Source organism: Armigeres subalbatus, chromosome 3 (assembly GCF_024139115.2).
Source record: "Armigeres subalbatus isolate Guangzhou_Male chromosome 3, GZ_Asu_2, whole genome shotgun sequence".
In the NCBI taxonomy this organism is placed as follows: Eukaryota; Metazoa; Arthropoda; class Insecta; order Diptera; family Culicidae; genus Armigeres; species Armigeres subalbatus.
Window position 1 is genome coordinate 48,966,802 of NC_085141.1, and position 24,848 is coordinate 48,991,649.

A 24,848-nucleotide genomic window follows, 5' to 3' on the forward strand; every position below is an offset into this window, starting at 1 on the left:
CGGTGCGTAAACGTTGATTAGGCTGTAATTGAAGAATTTGCCCCGTATCCTCAACACACAGATTCGTTCGCTAATGGGTTTCTACCGCATCACTCGCTTCATCTGCTTGCCCATCACTACGAAACCAACTCCATGCTCTACTTTTCCGCCGCCGCTGTGATAGATGTTATACTTGAATGCAGTGTTGGTCGTGGGGTCCACGGCTCGGAATTCATGTTCTCCGGATCTAGGCCATCGGACTTCTTGAATAGCGGCCACGTTCACTCCAACCTTCTGCAGTTCACGAGCCAGAAGGCTCACTCGTCCAGGTTCATTTAGGGTCCTGACATTCCAGGTACCGAGTTTCCAATCATAGTCCTTATTTCGTTGCCGGGTCGGTCGCCAAAAATAACGTTCTTTTTTTCTTCTATCTCCATTTTTCGTGGTATTTTAGAGGCTTCAGTAAGCTACCTTACCGGGGTCGCGTTACCTACATCGCGCTGATGTCGCTGCCACCTTAGGTATAGCTGATGCGATACAACATTTTATTGATCAGCCGCAGGGTACCAGGCAGACGCTGTTTGAGCCGCACCTCCTGGTGAACAGACGCTCGAGGCGTACCTTCTCACTCTAGCTGATGTCAGAAGGACAACAGTGCCCAGGCTGCACTACCAGCCCAGTACACAACCCTTAGCTGGCGGTCTTTTGTCATCGGACGACCCATGGAAGCGTTAGATAGGAACTTGTGGGGACCAGAGCCCTGTTGGGCGCTCCTTCCTTGATGTCAACCCACCATTTTGCAGGAAGTGGGTATGCGACTTAATAATTATTTTTTGCGAAACTGTGTCATAGTAATTTACTGATCCGCACAAAGCAGCACCAAGCAATCTAATGATTGTGAGAACGTGCTGCGTCCGATATAAAACACGAGAAAAGGCGCACTCTATACTTCCCGAATGCATAAAACAAAACTAAACACCCGGATCCGCGCCCGATACGAAACACGTTCAATTGCAAATTAATTGATTTACTTTCCGACCGCACAAAATAGAACTGAACACCCCGATCCGCGTCCAATATGAAATAAGTTCAATCGCGAAATTTCTGTAATATGTTTTGATCCCAAAGTATTACCCGTAACGCTGGGTAGACACCTTTACGTGGTGTGTTACGGGGTAAGATCTACCACGGTTACATTGCCAGCTGCAGGCAAATCCTGACCCAACGAATACCTTCCTCATTATCCAACTCCGTGGTACTTATGAGGGTGTCGCTAAGTCGGTGGCCTCTCGTTAAGTAAGTACTACATCAACACTTCCTTCATCTCTTTAGTTACGGTGAAGATGGACGTGGCCAGGAGTAGTAATCCTCATGCTTTTGTTATTTTTGTTTAAGACTGGAATCAAGGACTACTTCCCTTCTTGATTTCTGATAGCATTCTAGATGAGGATCTCAAAAGTAAAACATGAGTATCACTAGTGTCCAATCTACGAATTACACCGTAACAATGCTAATGCTAATGCTAATGTTTTGATCCCAAAGTATTGCTTGCTTAGCATCCACTCATACGAAAAGGCGATTGTCGAGAGTGTGCAAATATAAATACGCGATTTTCGCGTCCACATTGAAAGGAACCGCGATTTTTGCGACTGGATGAGCAAATTCGCGACAAATCCGCGAAAATCGTGACCGTTGTAACAGCTCGTAAAACGGTAGGTCACTTTGACGTAGTGTGTTACGGAGTAATATCTACCAAATAGAGCCCTAGCTTAATCCATTTCGTAGTATTTAGTCCTCGCTACCAACAGCAGTGTTTGAAGTATAACAACATTAACTTTACCCTGCAGATAGTTAAAGGACTCGAATTTCCATTGATTGAGGCTAAATTTTATGCAGCGGAAGTAAGTTTCCAACAATTAGTTGAAAAACCTGGGTACCCATCCTAGATTGAACTGATCGCTGGAAAAATCCAGTTAATGTGTACTAACCCTTCATTAACTGTTAACAATGGTAGTGAAAGGAACACACGGAAACTCTTGTTACTGAACAAATTCTTCAGCTAGAAATGGTTTTGTAGATAGAGCTAAATCCCGGGTTTGTAGCTTAATTACTGGTGATACTCTAGAAGCAAGGCAAGGATGTGGCTAGGGCTCCGATGCATAGCCAAATAACAGTATTACTGTTCTGTTTTCTCAAGAAAGGATTGATTTCCTATTGCCAAGGGATGCGCCTTCAATGGGATTGCACTCTGCGAAGGGTCTAAATAGCGGACCTTGTTACTATGCTCTTGAGAAAACAAAACAAGAACTGTATCGAAACCCATAATGCATTGCACAGTGCACAAGCTAGGACATGCGGCTTCCCCAGCCTGTCCCCAATGCTTAGACGTGACAGAAACAACTGAGCACATACTGTTCACATGTTCCTGGTTCGAAACGGAATAGAGTTCGATGCGGAATGTACTCTACCACCGATAACATCGTCAGAAAAATGTGCCAGAACCCAGAACAGTGGAGAGCGGTCGAAAGAGTGACGTCCAGGATAGCCGATATCCTACAACGAAGTTGGCGTACGAAGCAGCAGCAGGCCACCATTGCAGATATCGGACCATGAGCACTCCGCCGCAGAAAATATATGTCGATTATGTATGGGAACGCCAGTGCCACCTATCAACGGCGTCAACTTGCGTCGTGGTGAAACGTCCGGTTTCGGGGGAGCTCCCGCTTTCGGGTAACTTCTCGTCGGAGAAGGTTAGATCCGCCATCGGGGACTATCCAAATCCTTTACGACAACGACCGAGGCGGGAGCCAAATGGCTCAACGATTAAAGTGGGAGCTGAATGGCTCAAGGGCATCGAAAGTCGGTTATCCGGGTAGGTTAGGCTCACCACCTAGGACCAGCTGAGTAGGCCATGACGTGCGAATGCACCGGCTTCGGGTCGTCGGGGCACCATTGAACCGGAAGTTCTCTCCACCCGGAATCTTTAGATCGATCTCGGCACTCGTCCGCGGTCCCCTGTTGAGATGGGTCGTCGGTTACGGGAATGTTTCCGACGTCGGGAAACTCCCCGTCGGAGTAGAATATATCCACCGCCGGGGCTATCGGAATAGTGTGCTTACTGGCACAAACAAGGGAGCCGAAGGGCTCAGAAGTGTGCGCTTAGTACTGCCTATCATCCTCCAGAAGTAATACTGGAAGGTAGTTCCGGGGAATCAGGGCATTAGAAGAGAGGGTAACTCAAGTAACCTTCCGTTACTTGGGTGGGTTTAGTGGGAAGGCCTTCCGTCAACCCCACTCCCTGAGTGATAATTTCAGGTATCTGTTTGCAGATTTACCTTTATCCCTAGGGAGAACCATCCATTGTTCATACCACGAAAATCGAACGACTGTTGTGGGCCTGTTACGTATCCAGTATGTTGGACAATAACCCGGTAAAAATGGTCCTTGACAGCGATACGATGGGCACAAAAGGTGAGGTACGCAATGAACAAGATAGGTCGATTAGGTAAAAGCCCTCGGTGCTCCGGCAGGCGAGTGTTGTACCGCCCGTACTGGCTACTCCATTATTACTCGATGACAATTAAGGCCGTTATAAATATTTAATTAACTTTTTGTCCTACTGGTCTCTGAAAGGTCAAGGGGGGATAAAAATAAATATTAAAATGAGAAAAATAAAAAAACTCCTCGGATTTGTTGAAGAATGTTTTGAAAATCCTCAAAATTATCCGAATTTTTTTTTTGTTGCCCCAAAAAATATTATTTTTCGTCAAAAAAAATCTGAATGGGGGAGATAAAATAGATTTTAAATATTTGTATCGACCTAATAATCATACGCCTTTTATTTTATTTCAGATATACAGAACATCGTCAAATTTCACGATTGAAATAGGCTGCTTACTGAAATTTATTAGAATGATCTATTTCAATGCCAATTAGTTGATAAACTGCTGGAGGAGCGACCAGAAGTTTACCAGCCGTGGTGGAATTCACAACTAAGTAATCTTCGTAACGTATTCACAACAGCGTGTTAGCGCACGTATGGAAAAAGATCCTTTGCTTTTTTGGATTTATGTGAGCAAACGAGAAAGTAACACTCAGATACCACACATGCTTTTTCACGCTAATTCGTAACGAAAATGATGACAAAAAGCAGTGAATCGATGGCACGAATCTCCCAAATAAAGTAAAACGGGCCCCTTGAACCCGTGAGATACCGAATGAAACCATCATAATGCCAATTTATTTTATGCTGGTCACTAACCTGGGCAATACCCGATCGTCAACACACGTATGCTTCACATCAGCACCTGAAGCGTAAATCCGCAAACACCGATCGTTCTCATACTGAGACCATTCTCTGTGCGGAGTACAGAACTCATCCAGAATAGGTGGACCGATTAAATGGTGCAACACGCGTATAATTTTAATCTGGTCGCATAAAGCATTCTATGGTGACAAGTTTTTTTTTCGTGTGCTTCAACCAGACTCTTCTCCATCAACAAATGTACGTAGGGTTGGTACGGCACGACCAGGGCACGACAACCTGTTTTGAATAGAATACTGCGGGCATTTCCCTCTGATGGGTCACCGTTCTTTACCAACGTACAAAATTGATCACCGGCTAATCGGCATAAATTCTGGATCCAATCCAAGTGATGTCGTCATGGATGGAAAAAGAGTCCATTTTCCGATGCATTTGTTTGGCGGGAAATGCTAATGCGTTTCAACTGATGCATTTGCTCTGCGGTAGCTCGACACCAATAGGTACACGTTGACGCATTTGTAAGGTACTCGAGCTGGTGATGGAGGTTTGATGTTATTTTGCATAAAATTAATGGAGCGTATCCAGTGTGGCATAGCTGACGTATGTCCAGTTCATTGTTCCTTCAACTAGGTGTTACAACAATTTCGTTCAGTATGCGACGCTTGTGGATAAACTGTCCACACCGTGAGAGTGAAAGCGTTAGACTTGGCTTTGGTAGAAGCGAAAAAAGTAAAAGTGCATTCTGAAATAAAACATGATGCAGATCGCGGAGTTTTAGTTTTTTTTTCACATCAGGAAAAGCGTCCACAATAGAAGAATTGTAAGCAAATATTGGATCTACTAACCACGCCAAAGCATGACGTGAAAATTGTTATCGGAGACGCTAACGCTCAGGTCGGTAGAGAGGACTTTTTCCGTCCCATAATTGGTAGGGAGAGCCTTCACTTCGCTACCAATGACAACGGCTTACGGCTAGTAAATTTCGCTGCTGCCAGAGGGATGGCCATCAGTAGCACCTACTTTGCACTATAGATAGTAGAATCTATAGATGAGCGAAAGCATGGCTGAGTCGATTTTTTTGCCCGTGCACACGCGCATATGACGTCACAGCCCTTAACGTTTCCATTGAAATCGTGACGTCATGCTCGTTTGGAGACACGTTTGACAGTTCGTTTGGAGACAGAGGATTTATCTTCGCTCATCTATATATTCCACTATCTATACTTTGCACGAAAGAACATCCGAAGGCACACCTGGAGATACCCAAATGGTGAAACTTGCAACCAGATAGACCATGTTCTGGTGGATGGGCGCCATTTCTCGGATGTTATCGATGTGTGGACATTCAGAGGTCCGAACATTGACTCTGATCACTACCTCGTTGTCAATAAAATTCGATCACGGTTGTCAACTGTATCGAACGAAATATCACAGCGAACCATGCGTTACAATATCCAGCGATTGTCGGCGGAAGGAGTATCGGCTGAGTACCGCCAGAAACTCGAAGAACGGATAAGTGCAAACAACGTTAGCGACAACATCAGCGATCTATGGGAGTCGATCCATGGAGCAGTGAGCACAACAGCAAGAGAAGTGGTAGGTTCTGCACAGAGGCGACCCAGGACGGGTTGGTTCAATGTGGAGTGTACAAGGTGTAGAGGTACAAAAAAACAGAGTGAGGAAAAGCAAAATAAAAACACAATGTGAGTGAGGCGTCGGGCGAAAGAGCACTCAGTGAGCCTCCGGAGCAACGCTTTGAATGTGAAAAAAATCTTGGATGCTGTTTTGAGTGTGAGTGTAAGTAAGTGACGCAACACAAGAAAAAGATGAACAGATAGACTCCCTCTTGTTTTGCGACGCACAAGCTCGGGTTTAATGATGCACAATGTTGTGAGTTTGGATGCTTATTTCTGCTCCTCAAAAAAACTCTTGCTCTTGCTCATTTTCTACTCAGCGAGGAGTTTTTGGCAAGCCTGCGATGTGCAACGACCAACAAGGGAATTTGCTGACAGAAAAGACCGAAGTGGCTGCCAGGTGGGAGCAACACTTCGAGACTTTGTTGAATAGTGGAAGTGACGGTGCATTGGTGAATAGAATTAATATTAGCGACGATGGACAAGATGTGGAATCGCCAACACTAGATGAGGTTAAAAAAAACTGTTAAAGAGCTGAAAAACAATAAGGCTGCGGGGAAGGACCAGCTCCCGGCTGAACTTCTTAAACATGGCAGAAGGGAAAGTTTAATAAAGTTCTGCACCATATTATGTCGAAAATATGGGAAGACGAGGAAATGCCTGCTAGCTGGGGTGGCATTGCGCACCTCGACTCGAAACGAGTAAACCATGCAAACTGTCATACGAAAGAGCTATCGAAAGGAGATGCGCAATGAGGCAATGAGGATGGCCTCATTTGCCCTCTCTTTAAGAAAGGGCACATACTGGAGTACGCCAAATCCCGAAGAATAACCCTCCTTAATTCGGCGTACAAAATTATGTCCCGTATTCTGTTCAACAGATTGAGACCGCTTGAAAAGCCCTTCGTCGGTGAATACCAAGCAGGTTTTCGTGAGGGCCGATCAACGATGGATCAAATGTTTACCCTGAGACAAATCTTTGATAAATTCCGGGAATACAACTTGCAGACACATCATCTGTTTATTGATTTCAAGGCGGCGTACGATTCAGTGAAACGGAATGAATTATGGCAAATTATGCTTGAACATGGTTTTCGGGCGAAACTGATACGGCTGATTCGTATAACGTTGGACGGATCGAAATCAAGTGTAAGGGTTGCGGATGAAATATCGATGTCATATGTTACCTTAGATGGATTAAAGCAGGGTGATGCACTCTCGAATCTACTGTTCAATAGAGCGCTCGAGGGAGCGGTTAGGAGAGCTGGTGTGCAAAGAAGCGGTACCATTATCACAAAATCGCATATGCTCCTGGGATTTGAATTGATCGCTGTGCCGTGGAAGAGGCTTTTGTGCCTTTTAAGAGGGAGACAGCGAGACAGTGGGTTCATTAGTGGTGGTGGTAGCGAAATGGTGCTGGATGGTGAAAAATTTGAAGTGGTGGAAGAATTTGTATAACTTGTAACATTAGTAACGTGTGATAATGATGTTACCCGCAAGGTGAAAAGGCGTATTGCAGCTGCCAATTAAAAATTACGGGCTTCGTAACCAACAACGTCCCGTAGTCTGCAAACGAAAACAAAACTCGCGCTGTATACTACTCTGATTCTTCCGGAGGCTTTATAAGGCCATGAAACATGGACTTTAACGAGGATAATCGGAGAGCTTTCAGAGTGTTTGAGCGTAAGGTGCTGCGGACAATACTCGGCGGTAAACAGAAGAATGGTATCTGACGGCGTCGCATGAATCACGAGTTGTACCAGGTGTTTAAAGGGTTAGATATTAGGAAGCTTATACAACACGTCAGACTACGAAGGGCTGGACACGTTGTTCGTATGCCGGAAGAGCGTCAAGCGAAGATAATATTTAATAGAGAATCCGGAAGATGCCGCAGGCTTCGTGGAAAGCCGCGTACACGATGGCTTTTTGCAGTTGAAGAGGATCTGAGGATCGGCCTGATCTGATTAAAAGCCGTTTCTTCAACTATAGTATCATCAACGTGCACTGCCCACACGAAGGGAGACCCGACGACGAGAAAGAAGCGTTCTACGCCCAGCTAGAGCAGACATACGATGGATGCCCATTGCGGGACGTCAAAATCGTCATCGGTGACATTAACGCACAGGTAGGAAGGGATGAAATGTATAGACCGGTCATCGGACCGGATAGTCTGCACTACCGTATCGAATGACAACGGCCAACGATGCATAAACTTCGCAGCCTCCCGCGGAATGGTAGTCCGAAGCACCTTCTTTCCCGCAAAATATCCACAAGGCCACATGGAGATCACCTAACCAAGAAACAGAAAACCAAATCGACCACGTTCTAATCGACGGTAAATTCTTCTCCGACATCACGAACGTCCGCACTTACCGCAGTGCGAATATTGAATCCAACCTTGTTGCAGTGTGCCTGCGCTCAAAACTCTCGACGGTGTACAACACGCGTCGAAGTCGGACGCCGAGGCTTAACATTGGGCGACTACAAGACGGTAAACCAGCCCAAGAGTACGCGCAGCAGCTGGAAGTGGCACTCCCAACGGAAGAGCAGCTAGGCGCAGCGTCTCTTGAAGATGACTGGAGAGATATTCGATCCGCCATTGGAAGCACCGCAACCGCTGCACTTGGCACGGTGCCCCCGGATCAGAGAAACGACTGGTATGACGGCGAATGTGAGCAGTTAGTAGAAGAGAAGAATGCAGCATGGGCGAGATTGCTGCAACACCGCACGAGGGTAAACGAGGCACGATATAAACGGGCGCGGAACAGACAAAACTCGATTTTCCGGAGTAAAAAGCGCCAGCAGGAAGATCGAGACCGAGAAGAGAAGGAGCAACTGTACCGCGCTAATAACACACGAAAGTTCTATGAGAAGTTAAACCGTTCACGTAAGGGCCACGTGCCACAGCCTGATATGTGTAAGGCCATAAACGGGAACCGTCTTACGAACGAGCGTGAGGTGATCCAAAGGTGGCGGCAGCACTACGAAGAACACCTGAATGGCGATGTGGCAGACGAAGATGGCGGTATGGTGATGGACCTTGGAGAACGCGTGCAGGACATAATTCTACCGGCTCCGGATCTCCAGGAAATCCAGGAGGAGATTGGCCGGCTGAAAAACAACAAAGCTCCTGGGGCTGACCAACTACCATGAGAGCTATTTAAACACGGTGGTGAGGCACTGGCTAGAGCGCTGCACTGGGTCATTACCAAGATTTGGGAGGAGGAAGTTTTGCCGCAGGAGTGGATGGAAGGTGTCGTGTGTACCATCTACAAAAAGGGCGATAAGCTGGATTGTAGCAACAACCGCGCAATCACATTGCTGAATGCCGCCTACAAAGTACTCTCCCAAATTTTATGCCGTCGACTAGCAGCAATTGCAAGGGAGTTCGTGGGGCAGTACCAGGCGGGTTTTATGGGCGAACGCTCCACCACAGACCAGGTGTTCGCCATTCGCCAAGTACTGCAGAAATGCCGCGAATACAACGTGCCCACACATCATCTATTCATCGACTTCAAAGCCGCATATGATACAATCGATCGAGACCAGTTATGGCAGCTAATGCACGAACACGGATTTCCGGATAAACTGACATGGTTGATCAAAGCGACGATGGATCGGGTGATGTGCGTAGTTCGAGTTTCAGGGGCATTCTCGAGTCCCTTCGAAACCCGCAGAGGGTTACGGCAAGGTGATGGTCTTTCGTGTCTGCTATTCAACATCGCTTTGAAAGGGGTAATACGAAGAGCAGGGATTAACACGAGTGGTACAATTTTCAATAAGTCCGTCCAGCTATTTGGCTTCGCCGACGACATAGATATTATGGCACGTAACTTTGAGAAGATGGAGGAAGCCTACATCAGACTTAAGAGGGGAGCTAAGCGGATCGGACTAGTCATCAACACGTCGAAGACAAAGTACATGATAGGAAGAGGTTCAAGAGAAGACAATGTGAGCCACCCACCGCGAGTTTGCATCGGTGGTGACGAAATCGAGGTGGTAGAAGAATTTGTGTACTTGGGCTCACTGGTGACTGCCGAAAATGATACCAGTAGATAAATTCGGAGATGCATAGTGGCTGGAAATCGTACGTACTTTGGACTCTGCTAAACGCTCCGACTGAATAGAGATCGCCACCGCGCCGTACCAAACTGACAATCTTCAAAACGCTTATTGGACCGGTGGTCCTCTACGGACACGAGACGTGGACGATGCTCGTGGAAGACCAACGCGCACTGGGAGTTTTCGAAAGGAAAGTACTGTGTATAGTCGGGTGCAGATGGCGGACGGTACGTGGAGGAGGCGAATGACCCACGAGTTGCATCTTTTTTTTGCGGAGAGCCTACTCATTCGCTCAGATCTGATTTTGTACAAAGTACACAAACATTTCGAAAGGTTGTCACTCGGGGAAAAACCACCCACCGGCATGAGACAAAATCATGAAATTACAATTAACTAAACATGTGTGAGATCTGCTGGTCTGCGAGAAAGCAGCCTGCACAGGTTCGCGGCTCAGCGTCAAAAATTCAACTAAACGATTAAACTCCACGAAATCATCAGTAAAAAAAATGCTGAAATTTAACATGCATATCCCATTTATTAACCCACCCAGTATCTACTTAAAACTATTGGTTTTACTTAGCTGCTAATGTTGTAAATGTGTATACGTGTTTGAAGTCTATCCCTTCGGCGACATCAGTAACCATCCGGATGGAAATGCTCTGCCACTGTCTGCGCTGTCTTTATACTCCGGTTCTCAAAGGTTCAAGTGCGGAACAACCATCGCACTTTCCATCGACTGGGACCGGTTGGAGACATCCAGTGACAAACACAAATAGGCCTAAGGTGGTACCAAAAGGAGTTTCAGGCATAGGATTCACTTCCACAAGCTATGTTTCTCACCGATCTCACAGCACTTTACTCCTACTCTATGCACATGCTTAGCTCGAACTGACTATATTGTTCTAACAAGTTTGAACAAAGAACTTTATTTTAAAGAACTGCGGTATACTCTTGATGTTGTGTGTACCACGGATCGATCGGAACTGCCTAGCGTCTTCGTTATCGAGCGAGTTTGACCTTTGCGTACAACAGATAGAAATTCACCACTGCACAATCCAGCTTATCCGAAGAGCGAGAGTGATGATCAGGTACCTTGGACAGTTTTAGTACAGCGCGGTCAAACTACTGTGTTATCGCACTGCCCAGACGAGTGGAGTTCATCCCATTATTATACCAACAGGCTAGCCGTCGTTTAGGTAGGATAGGATACATGTGTTGGGAGGACTGCGCAGCAGACGATCGATTGCTATATGGCTACAATCGATTGAAGATGATGATCTGTTGTATTGTTCTGTTGGAGAGTGTTGTGCACATACAAGGAAGATTAACTCCAACACTTCTTTCAATACTGATGGGTTAATAACCATTCCAAGGAAAACGTGCACATCTGTCACATGCTACCTTTAAGCAGGTGACAAGGTATTAAACTCTATATATTTCCACAAAATATAAACGTCCTTTTCAATACCTGTACAGCGCACAGATTATAGTGATAAGCATAAACAACCTCACACATGCATCTGAAATTGATTTGTTGTGCATCCTTCTCCTAATTACACAATTTCCTACATGCATTTCACATGAATGTAAAATTATGATGCAGTTGACTACCTTCTCAAATGTTCCTCCAGATTCAATAGAGCAATGCAAACTCTAACTTAACCTCACTTATTTTGACAGTTCACAGAGCTTGTTTACAAGGTGTTAGAAGAAAAATCGATGAAGGGAAAATTAAAATTCATATTTTTAGTTTAAAATTGCTGTGATCCGAATATTTTAGTGTTATTCTTGGCATTCAGCATGAAAGCAATCGCAAAGGACATCTACATGCGAATAAAATGACGAAACAATTTTATCGGAAGCTGCGCCGGAGGCTAAGTCCCGGAGAAAAAGCTCTGTGAACTGTCAACCTACGTCATCATGCACTGGTCTATGGATTGTTTACATGACCATATGATTGGTCTCTCTGTGTACATGAAAAGTGATGCCGTTTTAGCATTACATTATTATTTTAGCACTACATTACATTATCAACACTTGAATTATGAAAAAATAAATAACCTGCGTTGCTTATGGATGCTTGCGTTTTTACAGTTCTAGCTCACATCTAATATTTAGTGTCAATATATAGCATGAAAAGCATCATTTTCATAGATTATTGCTTGATGTTTACGTACATATTCGAGAAAACAAGCATAACATATAGAACAAATCAACACGCAACACTGAAATTTGAAATTTGAAAACACGCAACATGATTTTCGAGTATCTGCAAAGTATAAGAGAACGTGAGAGTAAATCGACGGTTTCCCCTCCTGGAAAAATATTTTTTCAACTTTGCAATATTTTCTGCAAAAGGCAGTTTTTTCAAATAATATTACAAAATTCATCCAAATGAAGCATCCCACGGATGTATTGAAGTCACCACTACATGTTGATGTAGTTTTAAAACAAGAGTGCTTCCCCGATTCAGCTGGGGAATGCATTTTCTCCTCAGTGGGCGGATTTTTTCCTGGGGGTGGTACAAGCACGTGGCTGTTTTCTTGTCAATGACTGGATTACGGTAATTTGGGCCTTAAAGATCATATAACTTTTACATGATAAAACTTGTCAATAAGCTCATAATGAGGGTGGTTCATATTGACTCGTATGTTCATATTGCCTCTACTGCCCCTACCTTTTCATTGCTTTGTTTTTGATGGGATGTAAATAGGAGCTATGAGATGAAGTGCCGAACCATTTCCCTATTACTAAAAATATTTAAATTTTAAATTGCTCGACGAGATTACGATTTCATAGAAAGTGTGTTTCGCATAAGAAACAATGCTAAAAAATATTTTATTTTGCCATAACGTGCTGTGCCCTTATTCCGTTCACCTAAGACAATGCACTTTGTCTAAGAGCTCTAAAAAAAAGCCGTTCAACATTTTCAAGCTGAAATTACGTTATATAGTGGCATTTCCGTTGTACAATGATGGATAAAATATGTTGAGACTCGTTCATAAACTTACGCTCTAATAGTGAATACAAATAAGAGAAATTATATGATCCTAATTCCAATCATCTAAAAAGGCATCTTAATTCCGTTCATTCGCGTTCCTAATTCCAATCACCCGAAAAACATTTCATTTCATGGAAATAATAGTACCGTAATGTTTTTTTTTTAACAAATTCAACTTTTATTATTATTAAAAATACATTTCAAACAAAGTTTTTAATGTAATTTTCTTACAAATTTTAAAGAACCTTTAGTTTCCTTGGTTGTTTCTTCATTTTCTGTTTTAACTCGTTCTTTCTTTGCTTTTCCTCCCTTTTCTTTTGTTTTTCCATTTCTGCATCCTGTTTTGCCATCTCAAGTTTCTCCACATACAAACGATAAGCATGACTGGTGGCCACAGAGGGTGGAGAAGTTTTCGTCGGATGACGTTTAGCACGTTTAGTTGAAGTAGTCAGTGATGTGACGGGAGTGCGAAATGAATACTCAAATTCGTTTCGTGGTTCACAATTCTCTTTCTCTGCGTCAAGTTCCATCGAAGTTTCTGAAGAACCTCGTGCCTGGTTGGTTTCTGAAATAGCCGAAATTTTTATGAAAATATATAAAATACATATTATAATGCTATTTCACGCATACATACCTTCAACTAACCCCTCGTCGAATCCATGAAATACGGGCTCTACCGGTTCGGGATACGATATGTTTGCCTTAGCCTTATTCCACACTTGATATAGATTTGTATCAAAAACTGCTCCGTGCCACTCTCCGATCGAACGACAGCTTTGGAATACGCTCAACTGATCAGCCGTTAAAAATGATTCCAGACGACTCACAAAGGATTGTTCAACTGCAACCGCTGGCGAAGATATTGTTGGAAAAGTGGTCTCCGCTGCAACAACTGGTTCCATAACTTGGGTTGGTGGTATGACATCAAGTCCTCCAATTAAAGATGAATAGTTGACAGCTTCTGGATCAAATGGATATAGGCCACAACGCCTAAAGCCGTTAATCAAGATCGATGGCAAGATGGTTAGTCATACGATCTACAGCACTTTTCAAAAGTGGTGCGATTTCTTTTCTCGGTAACATTTCTCCATTATTACTAATCCTCCATTCTACCAAAACTTGATTCCAATAACTCTTGAGTGGACGGAAGAAGCTGACGTCTAGTGGTTGAGTTACTTGAGTAGAATTGGGCGGAAGACAGATAAGAATCATGTTCTTTTCGGCGCACAATTTTGTCGTGTTGGGTGATACGTGAGACTTATGCCCATCGAGAAACAGTACTACAGGAAATGGTGTCTTTTGCTGAACAAGCCAAGGATAGAATAGATCTCTGAGGAATAGAAAAAATGTGTCCCTATTCATCCACCCAGATTCCGTTTTCCCAGCCTTCTGGCAATCTCTGCCAAATTTCGCTTGGCATTCGAGATTTATATGGATACAACATGAGCGTTGGGGCCAATTGTCCAGCAGCATTACCACAAAACAGTGCTGTGTACGATTCTCTATCGGAGTTTCCAACTTTAGCGTGAACATATTTTTGACCAGAACCTGCCAGAACAATTTCTTTAATTGAAACTGTTCGTACCGCTGTCTCGTCCAAATTGAATATTTGCTCAGGGTTCTTTAAAACTTCGGATAACCCTACTTCTGCAAAATATTCACGAATCTCGGTGAACCATGATCTTATTCGTGGTTCAGAGACGGCAGCACGGTGCTTTGGTAGCGGACTCGGTACTCGCCGCGAAATCTCCGGATGACGTTTGAGGAACAGCCTGATCCATTTACGACCGGGAATGCCGTTTTTGAATGGGTTGGGCTGCGACGACGTTTTGATATGATGTGCCACACACGATGCTAATCTATTTGTGTTTACCGGAAATCCTTTTTTGGCATTGTCCAGCAGCCACTTTACAATCCGTTGTTCGACGTCAGCTGAGAAAACAGTGTTTTTTCCCGGGCTGAGGTTAGAATACTTGCCCATTATCTTATCGCGCAGTGTGGTATTCGGAATTCCGTTCATCCTGGCCGCTTCACGTATAGAACTTCCGGATTTCACCATTCTCACGGCTTCTTCTACCTTTTCTCGATGATACACCATGTTTTTACGGATGCTTTTTTTGTGATCCATCTTCCAAACCTACAGAACGGAATTGGGAACGGAAATAATTTATTGTATCCTTATTCCGGTCAATTCAAATATCACGTTTTATCATCTTAAATCGATAAAATTTAGTCAATAAAATTTTAAAACACTATAATATTACCTTGTATGCCACATAAAGCTGCTGTGTTTGATATTAAGCACGATTTTCCAGCTGTAAACACTTAAATTTTGTGACAGTCGTTCTTAGCCAGTGAATTAACGAAAACAGTCAAAATGGCGGCTGCATAGAAGACCAACAAAATATGTTTATTTTCACATTGTTAAACGCTATAAATGTCTTAATATTGTGTTTCATTTCACGCAAACATAACTATAAAAAATAAAATACAAAGCTAGTATGCAGTTATTTTTAGTCATATAAATATACGATGCTCAAAAACGGCCCCGTTCCCTGCCTTACCCTAAATAAATAAAACAACTTCGAATGCGTCTAAAATATTTGTGTATTATTTTCGCACACAGTTTATTCAACTTTCAGTTCGGCTGTTTAATTCTCCAGAATATTTGCACGGTTAAACAAGTGAACGTCAACGTTCCATCAGAGAGCAATTTTCTGGTGATGTGCCGGATAATCACTCTCTGAACGTACCTCGTCTGACTTCTACCTACATGCTATTCTATTCTTTTGTATATTTCTCAATTAAAAACGCCTGAACTGAGTAACAGTACTAGATACGGTTAGTAGCGATAACTGTATAACTATTGAGCTAAATATGCTTATGACTAATATAATATAATATATAAGAGGAAAATCATGGATCCTTAAAGCAATATCGATCATAATTAGTGTGTAATAAATTACAAAATATTTTATTTGCAACGACTGATACACTCCGAACCCATTGCTCAATAAAAAAAAAGCTTAGCCCTAATCATCTAAAACAATGACTTCGCCAGGCTCGGTCGCTTGTCCACCGTGGTTTCCATTCGCGACGGGAGGATCAACCTCCATCGATTCCGGCACCTTCGCACTGCCCTTATCACTGCTTGTGGTGGTCCCACCTTTGGCCAGAAACTGGCTGATTAGATTGCTCTTGGTGGTCTGATTTATGCTTTGCCCCCGTGGCACTGACATCAGCAGTTGGACACGCTTTTTGGTGGCCGGTTTTGCGTCCGAACTGGGCGAAGCGACCACCGGCGAGGAGACAGCGGCAGATTTTCTGCTTCCGTTGTTGGGCGATGCGGTGGCAGATTTGCGACCCTTCGCTGCAAACTGTTTCCGTTTGTCGTCTTCGGAGAGTTTTTTCGTGAACTTGGTGATGTTGGAGGCAGGGGCGGCAGGTGTTTTTGATTTCGATGCTGAGCTAGGAGTCGATTGCGGTCTGAAAATAATGTGATCGTAAGAACACGATGTCATCGTTATGTGATCGTTACTTACCCATCATTTTTCTGTTTATCTTTAGGAGATTCCTTTTTCGTTTCCGATTTCTTATCACCATCATCCTCGGCGTCCTTCACTGCATCTTCCTTTCTCGGTTTTTTCTCCTTCTTGCTTTTGATGATAGGTTTCAGAATGAACTCCCATCCAGTGGGTATTTTCAAGTCTATCAAACCGTATTTGACCAGTGCTTCTTTGTTTACATACCAACACATTTTGTTCTGCATTGGCCCTTCATCTGGGCAGGGTCTCCAGCTGGCAACTTGCAGAATTTTCGTCCTAATACTATCGTGAGCGAACTGTGGCGCGTTAATTTCTCCCTCGTCCCTCCGCTTGGCCCAGTATGCCAAGAATTCTTTTATTAGGAACTTTCTATTCAGAGCGCTTCCGTGGATGAGTGTAATCAGCTCCTTCACACCCTCGTCCACCAGTTTGATCTGTTTGAGCTTTCGCTCGGTTTGTTCCTTTTCTTTCGAAGGTGATGAACTGTTCGATTCCGGCTCATTTTTCTGCACAGTAAACGAAATGGGTTCCTCTGGATCGAACAACATGGCTCGGGCTTTGAGGATTTCCCTAATCACGGCTGAACATTCTGGTTCCTCACCGGGTCCATTCTCCCACAGGCAACCGATAAGGCGAGGTTTGATTTTCTCCGTTTTCTTCTTCATTTCGGCGGCAAATTCTTGCTGCATGATTTTCAACTTAGCCTTCTGGGTTTCCGGACTGTTGTCCTCAATGACGTCGTCCTCTGCTTGCATCTCTTCGTCGCTCAAGTGACCATGCGGCACGAAGAAATCGTTGTCCACTTCGTAGTCTTCTTCGACTGGGTCGACATCCTTTTCGTCGTCACTGCCGTGGAGCGACTCGCCCGGTTCCTCCTCTTCCCACTCGTCATCCGAGTCGACTTCGTAATCGAAGAATTTCTGGAAGAGTAAAAAAGGTACGTTAGCTTCATAACAAGTAGTCTTCATCAAAACGCATTACTCACAGTATCCTGGACGAAGGGGCGTCGTGGTTTGATCTGCGTGCTTTGCTTCCGCCACGTTCCCCGATACGGCGGACGACGGTTTTCCTCAAATAGGAAGTACTTGGCACGATAGCGGCGGGATGGGGAAGCTGCCGGGTCTACTTCGATCTGATGACACACGTTATCATCTAAAATTAAATTAAAAATTGCGTTTTCATTTGGACAGTTTCAACAAAAACATTCGATTTCAACTCACCTACGATCATTACATCGTCGTCCTCCCCCTCGTCATCCGGTGCCGTTTTTGTACGTTCGCATTTGCCAACCACGTAGTTTTTGTTTTTCAACTGCTGCAGGTACAATCCATTCCGTTCGTTCTTTCCTGCGTCGGGTTCAAGTAACATTTCTTCCAAACGCTTTTTGCGTTCCATTCCCAGGAATACTCTGCACACTGGAGCCAATCGCATATCGCCCTTCACACAGAAGGGCATGAATGCCAAGCGAGGCACCACATCGATACCGTCTCCTACAGACTGACGATCCATCGAGTTCTCATCATCCGATTGTTTCAAATCTTTTTGCACTGGTTTCTTTACGAAGAAACTCTGGAAGGCCTGCGCAGTCTTCTGTTTACGCTTCACCTCTGCTTCTTTTTCCTCTTCCTTCTTCTTCCGTTCTTCCTCCTTTTGTTCCTCCTTCTTGCGCTTTTCTTCGGTTTTCGCTTCCACTTCCGCTAGCCTTTTCCGTTCCTTCTCTTCTTTTTCCTTGCGTTTTTGTTCCTCCTTCTCTTCTTTCTCTTTGCGTTTCTGCTCTTCCTTCTCTTCCCGTTCCTTGCGCTTCTGTTCCTCCTTTTCCTCTTTTTCCTTCTTCTTCAACAGTTCCTGTTCTTCCTTCTCACGTTGCTTGGTTTCCTTTTCCTCTAGCTTCTTTTTCTTCTTTTCCTCCATTTCTTGCAATTTAGCAGCGTGTCTTTGTTCGGCTTCTTTCCTCCGCGCTAACTGCTTGGGAGTGAGTTTTTTCTCCTGTTTGCTATCCGACAGCAAGGAGCGCTCCTTCGAGTTGGGCGTGCACAACATGTAGGCATTTTCCTCGTCGTCACCATCCGCTGCGCCATCGTTGGACTCGTCCAAACAGATAGTGACGCTAATGGCGCTGGTGTTGGGATTTTTAGCGCCAGCTTCTTCCTGCTGATCGACCTCCATGAGTTCGTCATCCGCTTTGGAAGGATTTTTTTCTGGTGTCTTCAGAATTTCAGTCGAATCATTTGGCTTTTTCTTGTTTTCGGTTTGAATTTTGGCAAACAATTTATCCAATGCACCAGCGCTTGATTTCTTTGTTTTCTCATTTTCCTTTTTATTTTCAGTGTTCGGTTTGTCCTTGACCTGAGGCGAATCCACCTCAGCAGAACTTTGCCTTTTCTGTGTTTTAGAAGCTGACTTTTCATCAGCAGGGGATTTCTTCGTCGATTTGCTCCGTTTTGGGGTGCCTTCAGCTTTTTGCAGTTCAGATTCATTAGTTTTCTGTGTAGCTGCTCTCGGAAGACGCATACGACGAGGAGTAACTGCTTCGTCCTCAACTTTCTGCTTCAATTCATTTATTTGCTCATCAGATTTGACTGCAGTATCTGATTTTTCATCAACTTTCTCGACTTCGGTCAACTTATCAGATTTGTTTTCGATTTCAGTATCTGCGCCCGACTTGTCTTCGTCTGACTTGTCTTTAGTTGTGTTCGGAACTGCGGATTTGTCTTCTGATGTTTCTACGCTTGCTACAACTTTCATCGATTCCTCCTGGTCTTCAACCGCATCATCTTGAGAAGAAATCACTGCAGCAGATTCTACATTATTTTGTTCGATCTTATCCTCTTCGTCCTGATCTTGTTTGTTATCCTCGGGAGTATCTGTAACTTTCACCACACCTTTTTCATCTTCCTTCTCTGCATCTGACAGGTCGCTATCATCGTCGATCATAATCGATTCTTCCGCTGGCTCGACTGATTCGTTGCCTTTAGTTTTCTTATCCAACTTACGTTGCTTCTTTTTCTCCTTTTGACCCTTTTTCTTCGCTGATCCTTCCCCGGCATTACTCTTACGGGCCTTTTTCTTCCCTACGGGAAACTTGATCATAATTCGGTCATCCTTTTTCGCACTACCAGATGCGTCATTACTTTCATCGGCCTTTTTCGTAGGAGTTTGCGATAAACTTTCTTCCTGTATTTCAACTGTAGGAGCAACGCTTTCAGTCGGTGCCTCTATACTCTCCTCATCTAAAACTACGACCGCTTCAACAGGATCTTTGACATTTTCTTTGGCTTCCGAAGTGCGACCAATTTTAGTAGCCCTGTTTACGTCCGCTTCGATCGAGGGCTTGCGCTTACGTGAAGGAGTTGTTTTCGTTGGTTCCGAAAAAGCCACCGGTGATCCACTCAAAATCTGTTTAATAGAAATTGCAAGAAACAACAAGTAAAAAAACGTTAAGGAATGCATTAGAATTATGAACTTTCAACAGATAAAGGAATTGGTTTTAGGGAAAGATCTTTTTCTTTCTACGGAATCGATAACACATATATGGAATCGATAGCAAAATAATATTCGCTCAATTCGAAAGGCAGTACAGACATATTGTTTTTCGGCACTAATATATTCAGGATATCGTGCGTAATTAAATTACAATTACATTGTTCACGTCAATGAAGCAATTTTTTTTATCATTATTAGGAAGCAAAAATTAATAGCCTAAATGAATAATAATTTATAATAAACACGAAGGAGAATCCTTATGGTTACGTACTTTATAATTGATACTTAATTCAAATTTTAGCATTTGCCTTACCTTGGCAATGCTAAAATTTGCTCATAACAAAGTTCTAATAATTTATTAACAAAGGCTATAGCAAATTATAATCTATAGTTTGTAATTTTAATGAGAAAAAAGTTTGTTGTCATTTGAATATCAAAAACAAAATAACATTCCTAGGCTATACGGCTTTTTGCATACTTTGCTTGTGATTAGTTCCCGATTAAATAAAAAATTTACCTGAAATGGAAGTCTGGATTGTTTCAACTTCTTCGCCGCTGATGAAGGCGAAAGTTTATCGCCTTTGGCGAGCGATGCCATTATTTCCTCAAAACCAAAATATCACTCTTCTTATTCCTTGTGCCTGCCCACTTTTCCTTCTTGATCACTACCTCTTCAAGAGTGCATATGAAAAAAAATCCTTTCTTCCCCGGAAGATTTAGCGCTACCGATGGGGTCAACCCGTCTGTTCAACCTTTACCGACTTCCTAATCACAGAACACAAAATTCTCCACAACAAATTAGCAGCACGCGGGAAAAACTAAGCGCACAGTCTCTAGCACTAATTATCCTTAGCCGAATAACCAACAATTTTGTAATTTTCCACTGCAAAATCGGAAAATCTACGTGTTTTTCACCTCGCACGACGTAAAACCGCACGAACCGATCACTGGCAGAAGAAAACGCGTTTGACGTTTGAAAAAGAGCGCGGTTTTCAAAATAAACACCCCTCCAGTGAAGTCGAGCGATGCGCGCAAAGAATGAACACGGCACACTTTTCCAGGATGAACATTTCCAGGACGTTACCGGCGTTACGTACTGATACACGGAAGCTCAAGAGTACACCCTGAGAAAAAAATTGTAGAAATTATAGACAATAGAAAAAATCGAGGAAAAAATATTAAGGTGCCTGCCAGAGTAAACGCGACGTGCGATGCGAAGCGACGCGACTCACGTAAACTACATTATCAACAGGCTGTAAAATTGCATTGTCGCGTCGCGTCGCATCGCACGTCGCGTTTACTCTAGCTTCACCCTTACTCTGGCTTCACCCTAAGGCTTTGGTTCGATTCGCAAATTAAAATCAAATTAAACTTAAAAAGGACTGTTCAATAATTTCCAAATAACCCTGCCCGCGGAGCAAGATTACTTTTGACAGATATTGAATCATTTTTAATAGATGTTTTGTTGATCTTGCTGGGTATTGTCGCGCTTATCTTTTTCTAGAGTGCTGCGGCGGTCTTACACTCGCAGGCTCGACTGCGAAGGTAAACGTCAAGATAGCCGCCGTGTTAAAAGATAGGCAGAATTTCCCCGCTCAAAACAAAACCACGTGCTTTTCGCGAAATGACAGCAGTGTTCGATTGTATTAGTGAGAGGCAACCGGAGTCACTGAGTACATGGAGAGTGTTTATCATAGCAAGTGCATACGGTGGGTGAGATTTTCATTGACTCTGTTGTGTTTAGTGACCGTTGCGATTACCTGAGAAGCAACCAGCAGGAGACCGCAGTATTCTATTTTATCTCGAGATGCATAATAGCACCAGCCATTCTTATGAGCGGAGGATTTCATAATTTCCGAACTGTCACTTTTAAGTTTAATTTGATTTTAATTCACGAATCAGACCAAAGCCTAACTTCTTTTGTACCATTGATCTTTTGATAATGAAGGAAAAAAAATTAACAAATTATTTAAGGCTCACTCGCCGCATCCAGCTTAACAGAGCCGATATTCATCTAATATACTACACAGAAAGAAAAATCCTTTATAAAATTAAAAAAACCATTCGTTAAAATAAAAAGTTTCGTTGGTTCTTTTTCGTAGAGAGTTGTATATGTTTAGAACAAAAGTCAGTAAACTGTTAAAAAAAAAGTTTATACCTACTCGGCATCCACCTCTGAAATAAAAGTTTATGCACTTTTGAAATGGATAGTATTTAAAACTGTCAAACCTAAAAGATCACACTGTAGAAACAATAATGGATTCTTTTTTTATTTTACAGGAAATATCTCACATTTTCTTCCCAAGTTTCTCCATTCCCCCTTTTTTGTTTTCCCCACAATTAACTTTTTGAATAAAATATGTTTCTTAGGAAATATTTATTGCAGTTGTAATAAAACGTACAAATAACGAACATATATTGTGGATAGTCATAAATGATCGAAACATAAACATTAACATCCGTCCTCTGGCTCCTTTAGGATTTAGGACACCGATTTCTCTGGAACCTCATGTTGCAAAATATGCAACGGTACTCAATGTTCCCGATTTTGAAGGAGCTTTGGCCGCAAGGTCCCTGCTGCGACTGCTGTTTTGAAACAAGAAATTCATATTGTCGGATTTTCTGGATATGATACACTGCGCGGCGTTTGTAATGTTCCTAAATAGGTACTTGCACAAAACTTCACGCGGCGAATGACTGTCGAAAAGTACGGCCGCGCCAAACGATACACCGCAATGCTATTCACCCATAAGAATCAAGTAAACGGGATGCAGAAAGCGCGGCGGTACCTTTCCTGAAGGGTACGCCGCGTGCAATTTTGAGAAAATCAAGCAATAACTTTAATCTCTATACAAAACCGCTGCTGGAATACAAACTTACCCCAATGACAGCCGAATGCACTCCCAGAATATTTTCTGCTTCTGGTCATTTCCCACTGCATGGAACGGCAAGAAAACTATCCCGAATCTTTCCATGGCTGATTAAAATACTTTTAAATTAAACGAAATAACAAAAATACTATTCCAACTAATAAAAACTAAGGAAATGAAAATTTTCCTTTACGTGCGGTGCGGACACCAACATATTGTTTGTATTGATTTTCATCTGTCACACTATGTAATCAAATGGGGATACAATGGTAGGTTTACATTTCATTAATGTCCAAAATTAGCATTAATGGGAAATATTAGTTTATTTTTTTAGGTTTATCATTTTATTTATACATTAAACCGAGTATTAAACTATCAGTTATCAAAATTTTAATGAATTTGTAAATCTTTAAAGAGATGCATTTAATAAGGAACGAACTATTTATTAAGAGCTGGGGTATCTGAGTTTTTCTTTTTGAGCTATCATAATTATGAGCTTATCATAATCTTCAACTAATGGTACCAAAAATTGCTGTTGAATAAATATTTTGAAAGAATTTCATAAATTGATAAAATTATAAATTGACATGAAATTTGGCCTTTTAAAATGCCAGTGTTCTTGCAAACCGACCTCTTTTCTCTGTTTGGTTCAACGGGTTTCGTTGAGTTTCTCTGAATTTGACACTTCTACAGTTATCAATCTGAAAGAAAGAACTTTTAAATTTACGGGAAAGAGACACGCAAAATACTTTTAAATCAAACAAATAACTTTCGTTTTAGAGAAAATCGCTTTTATACTGAACATTGTAGCACTTTTCAATTTAAAAGTGCTTTATATTTAATAAAACTATTTTTATTCTTTGTGTGTAATGACACACTGGTGGTACAAGTACCATGGTACAAGAATCTTGAAATGAATACCATACACTGAGGAAAATGTACGTACGATTTTCAATCAAACGCCTTATGAAAATTTGCCACAAGGAATAGGTATGAATTTCAATATGTTGCCTTATAGCACCTCCACGGGAGACCTCATCGCTATTCTCATTATAGTGCTCCCTCCCGAGTGGTATTTTGCCCCATCTTCCCACCGGTGGTTTTTGTTTTAGGTATAACGACTTCGTAAACATATTGACACAGAGAAACAGACGTCTCACTTCGGTTTACATCTATCGTTTTGATAAAAAACAGTCAATTTGAATTCTAGTAGGTGGTCGAACCGCCACTCGGAGCGCTGCAGTAAAAATAATAACGTATGACATTTCATCTGCTTTTATATCAAATATATTTGTAGTAGTGTTTGTGACCGTCGACTTTTGTTGTTTTTACTAAGTTTTCTCTGTCAAAATATGGGGCGAAAGTGTGAATTCTGAATGAGAAGGGAAAAACTGTGGAAAATCTTTCTTTAGGTTTCCTCGTGACCTTGTAAGGTGTGCACAGTGGGTATCATTCTGTCGAACGAAGGAACTTGCTCTCGAGTTTAATGGAGGTGGGCAAAATGCCGTGCAGAAACGAGTTTTGTGTTCCGACCACTTCAGTTCAACAGACTACAAGAACAGTTTGAAGCCGGAGAAAGGGTAAGATAAATACATAACGAGCTGACTTGAGTACAAACGTATTTTTTTTTTATTGACCAGGTTACGTGTCAATGTGATCCCGTGCTGTCCACAAGAATCAATGGTGGTTTGTGGTGTACCTCTCTCTTCACAGGATCCCGGTTTCTCATTCGACGAAGCGGAATTAAATTTTCAAGAAATCGAATTTCTTGAAAGTTCCGACGAGGATGATGCCGAATACCTAGATGTACAGTATTTGATTGAAGAGGTAACACCTACTATCATCCAATCAAGAACCATCGAACTGCACATATCTCCAAATTCTTGCAAGTCTTCTGATCTTGACAGTTATCAAGAATCTATCCAGGAAGTCTCACAAACACATTCTGAATCAGCTCCTAATTTGAATGAGCCGGAATGCCAATTAGATTCAGACAACACCAGACCGAATA

The 24,848-nt window shown here is 42.6% G+C and overlaps 2 protein-coding genes and 1 long non-coding RNA gene across 5 annotated transcripts in view; all 3 read right to left on the bottom strand.

The window, feature by feature from the left end:
• Positions 1-10,816, bottom strand: part of LOC134227748 (uncharacterized) — a 29,775-nt gene extending 18,959 nt beyond the window's left edge. Inside the window, exons 1-2 of one of the 3 annotated variants that reach the window (XM_062709413.1) lie at positions 10,779-10,816; positions 10,515-10,716 (exon numbers count right to left, since the gene is read on the bottom strand). In XM_062709413.1, coding sequence (XP_062565397.1) covers positions 10,515-10,582 — 68 coding nt within the window. In that variant the 5' untranslated portion in view covers positions 10,583-10,716; positions 10,779-10,816. The remainder of the gene's footprint in view (positions 1-10,514; positions 10,717-10,778) is intronic. The other 2 variants (XM_062709415.1, XM_062709416.1) reach the window with 2 other exon arrangements.
• Positions 10,817-15,712: 4,896 nt separating this feature from the next.
• LOC134225118 (chromatin assembly factor 1 subunit A) lies at positions 15,713-20,952 on the bottom strand. Its single transcript, XM_062704914.1, has 5 exons — positions 20,485-20,952; positions 17,705-19,880; positions 17,470-17,636; positions 16,482-17,404; positions 15,713-16,425 (listed from the first exon to the last, which is right to left on the bottom strand). The coding sequence occupies exons 1-5, from the start codon at positions 20,563-20,565 to the stop codon at positions 15,972-15,974; spliced, it is 3,801 nt and encodes a 1,266-aa protein (XP_062560898.1). The 5' UTR covers positions 20,566-20,952; the 3' UTR covers positions 15,713-15,971.
• Positions 20,953-22,325: 1,373 nt separating this feature from the next.
• LOC134223633 (uncharacterized) lies at positions 22,326-23,290 on the bottom strand. Its single transcript, XR_009982646.1, has 2 exons — positions 22,848-23,290; positions 22,326-22,553 (listed from the first exon to the last, which is right to left on the bottom strand). It is a non-coding gene; the product is annotated as an uncharacterized LOC134223633 (long non-coding RNA).
• Positions 23,291-24,848: the final 1,558 nt, after the last annotated feature.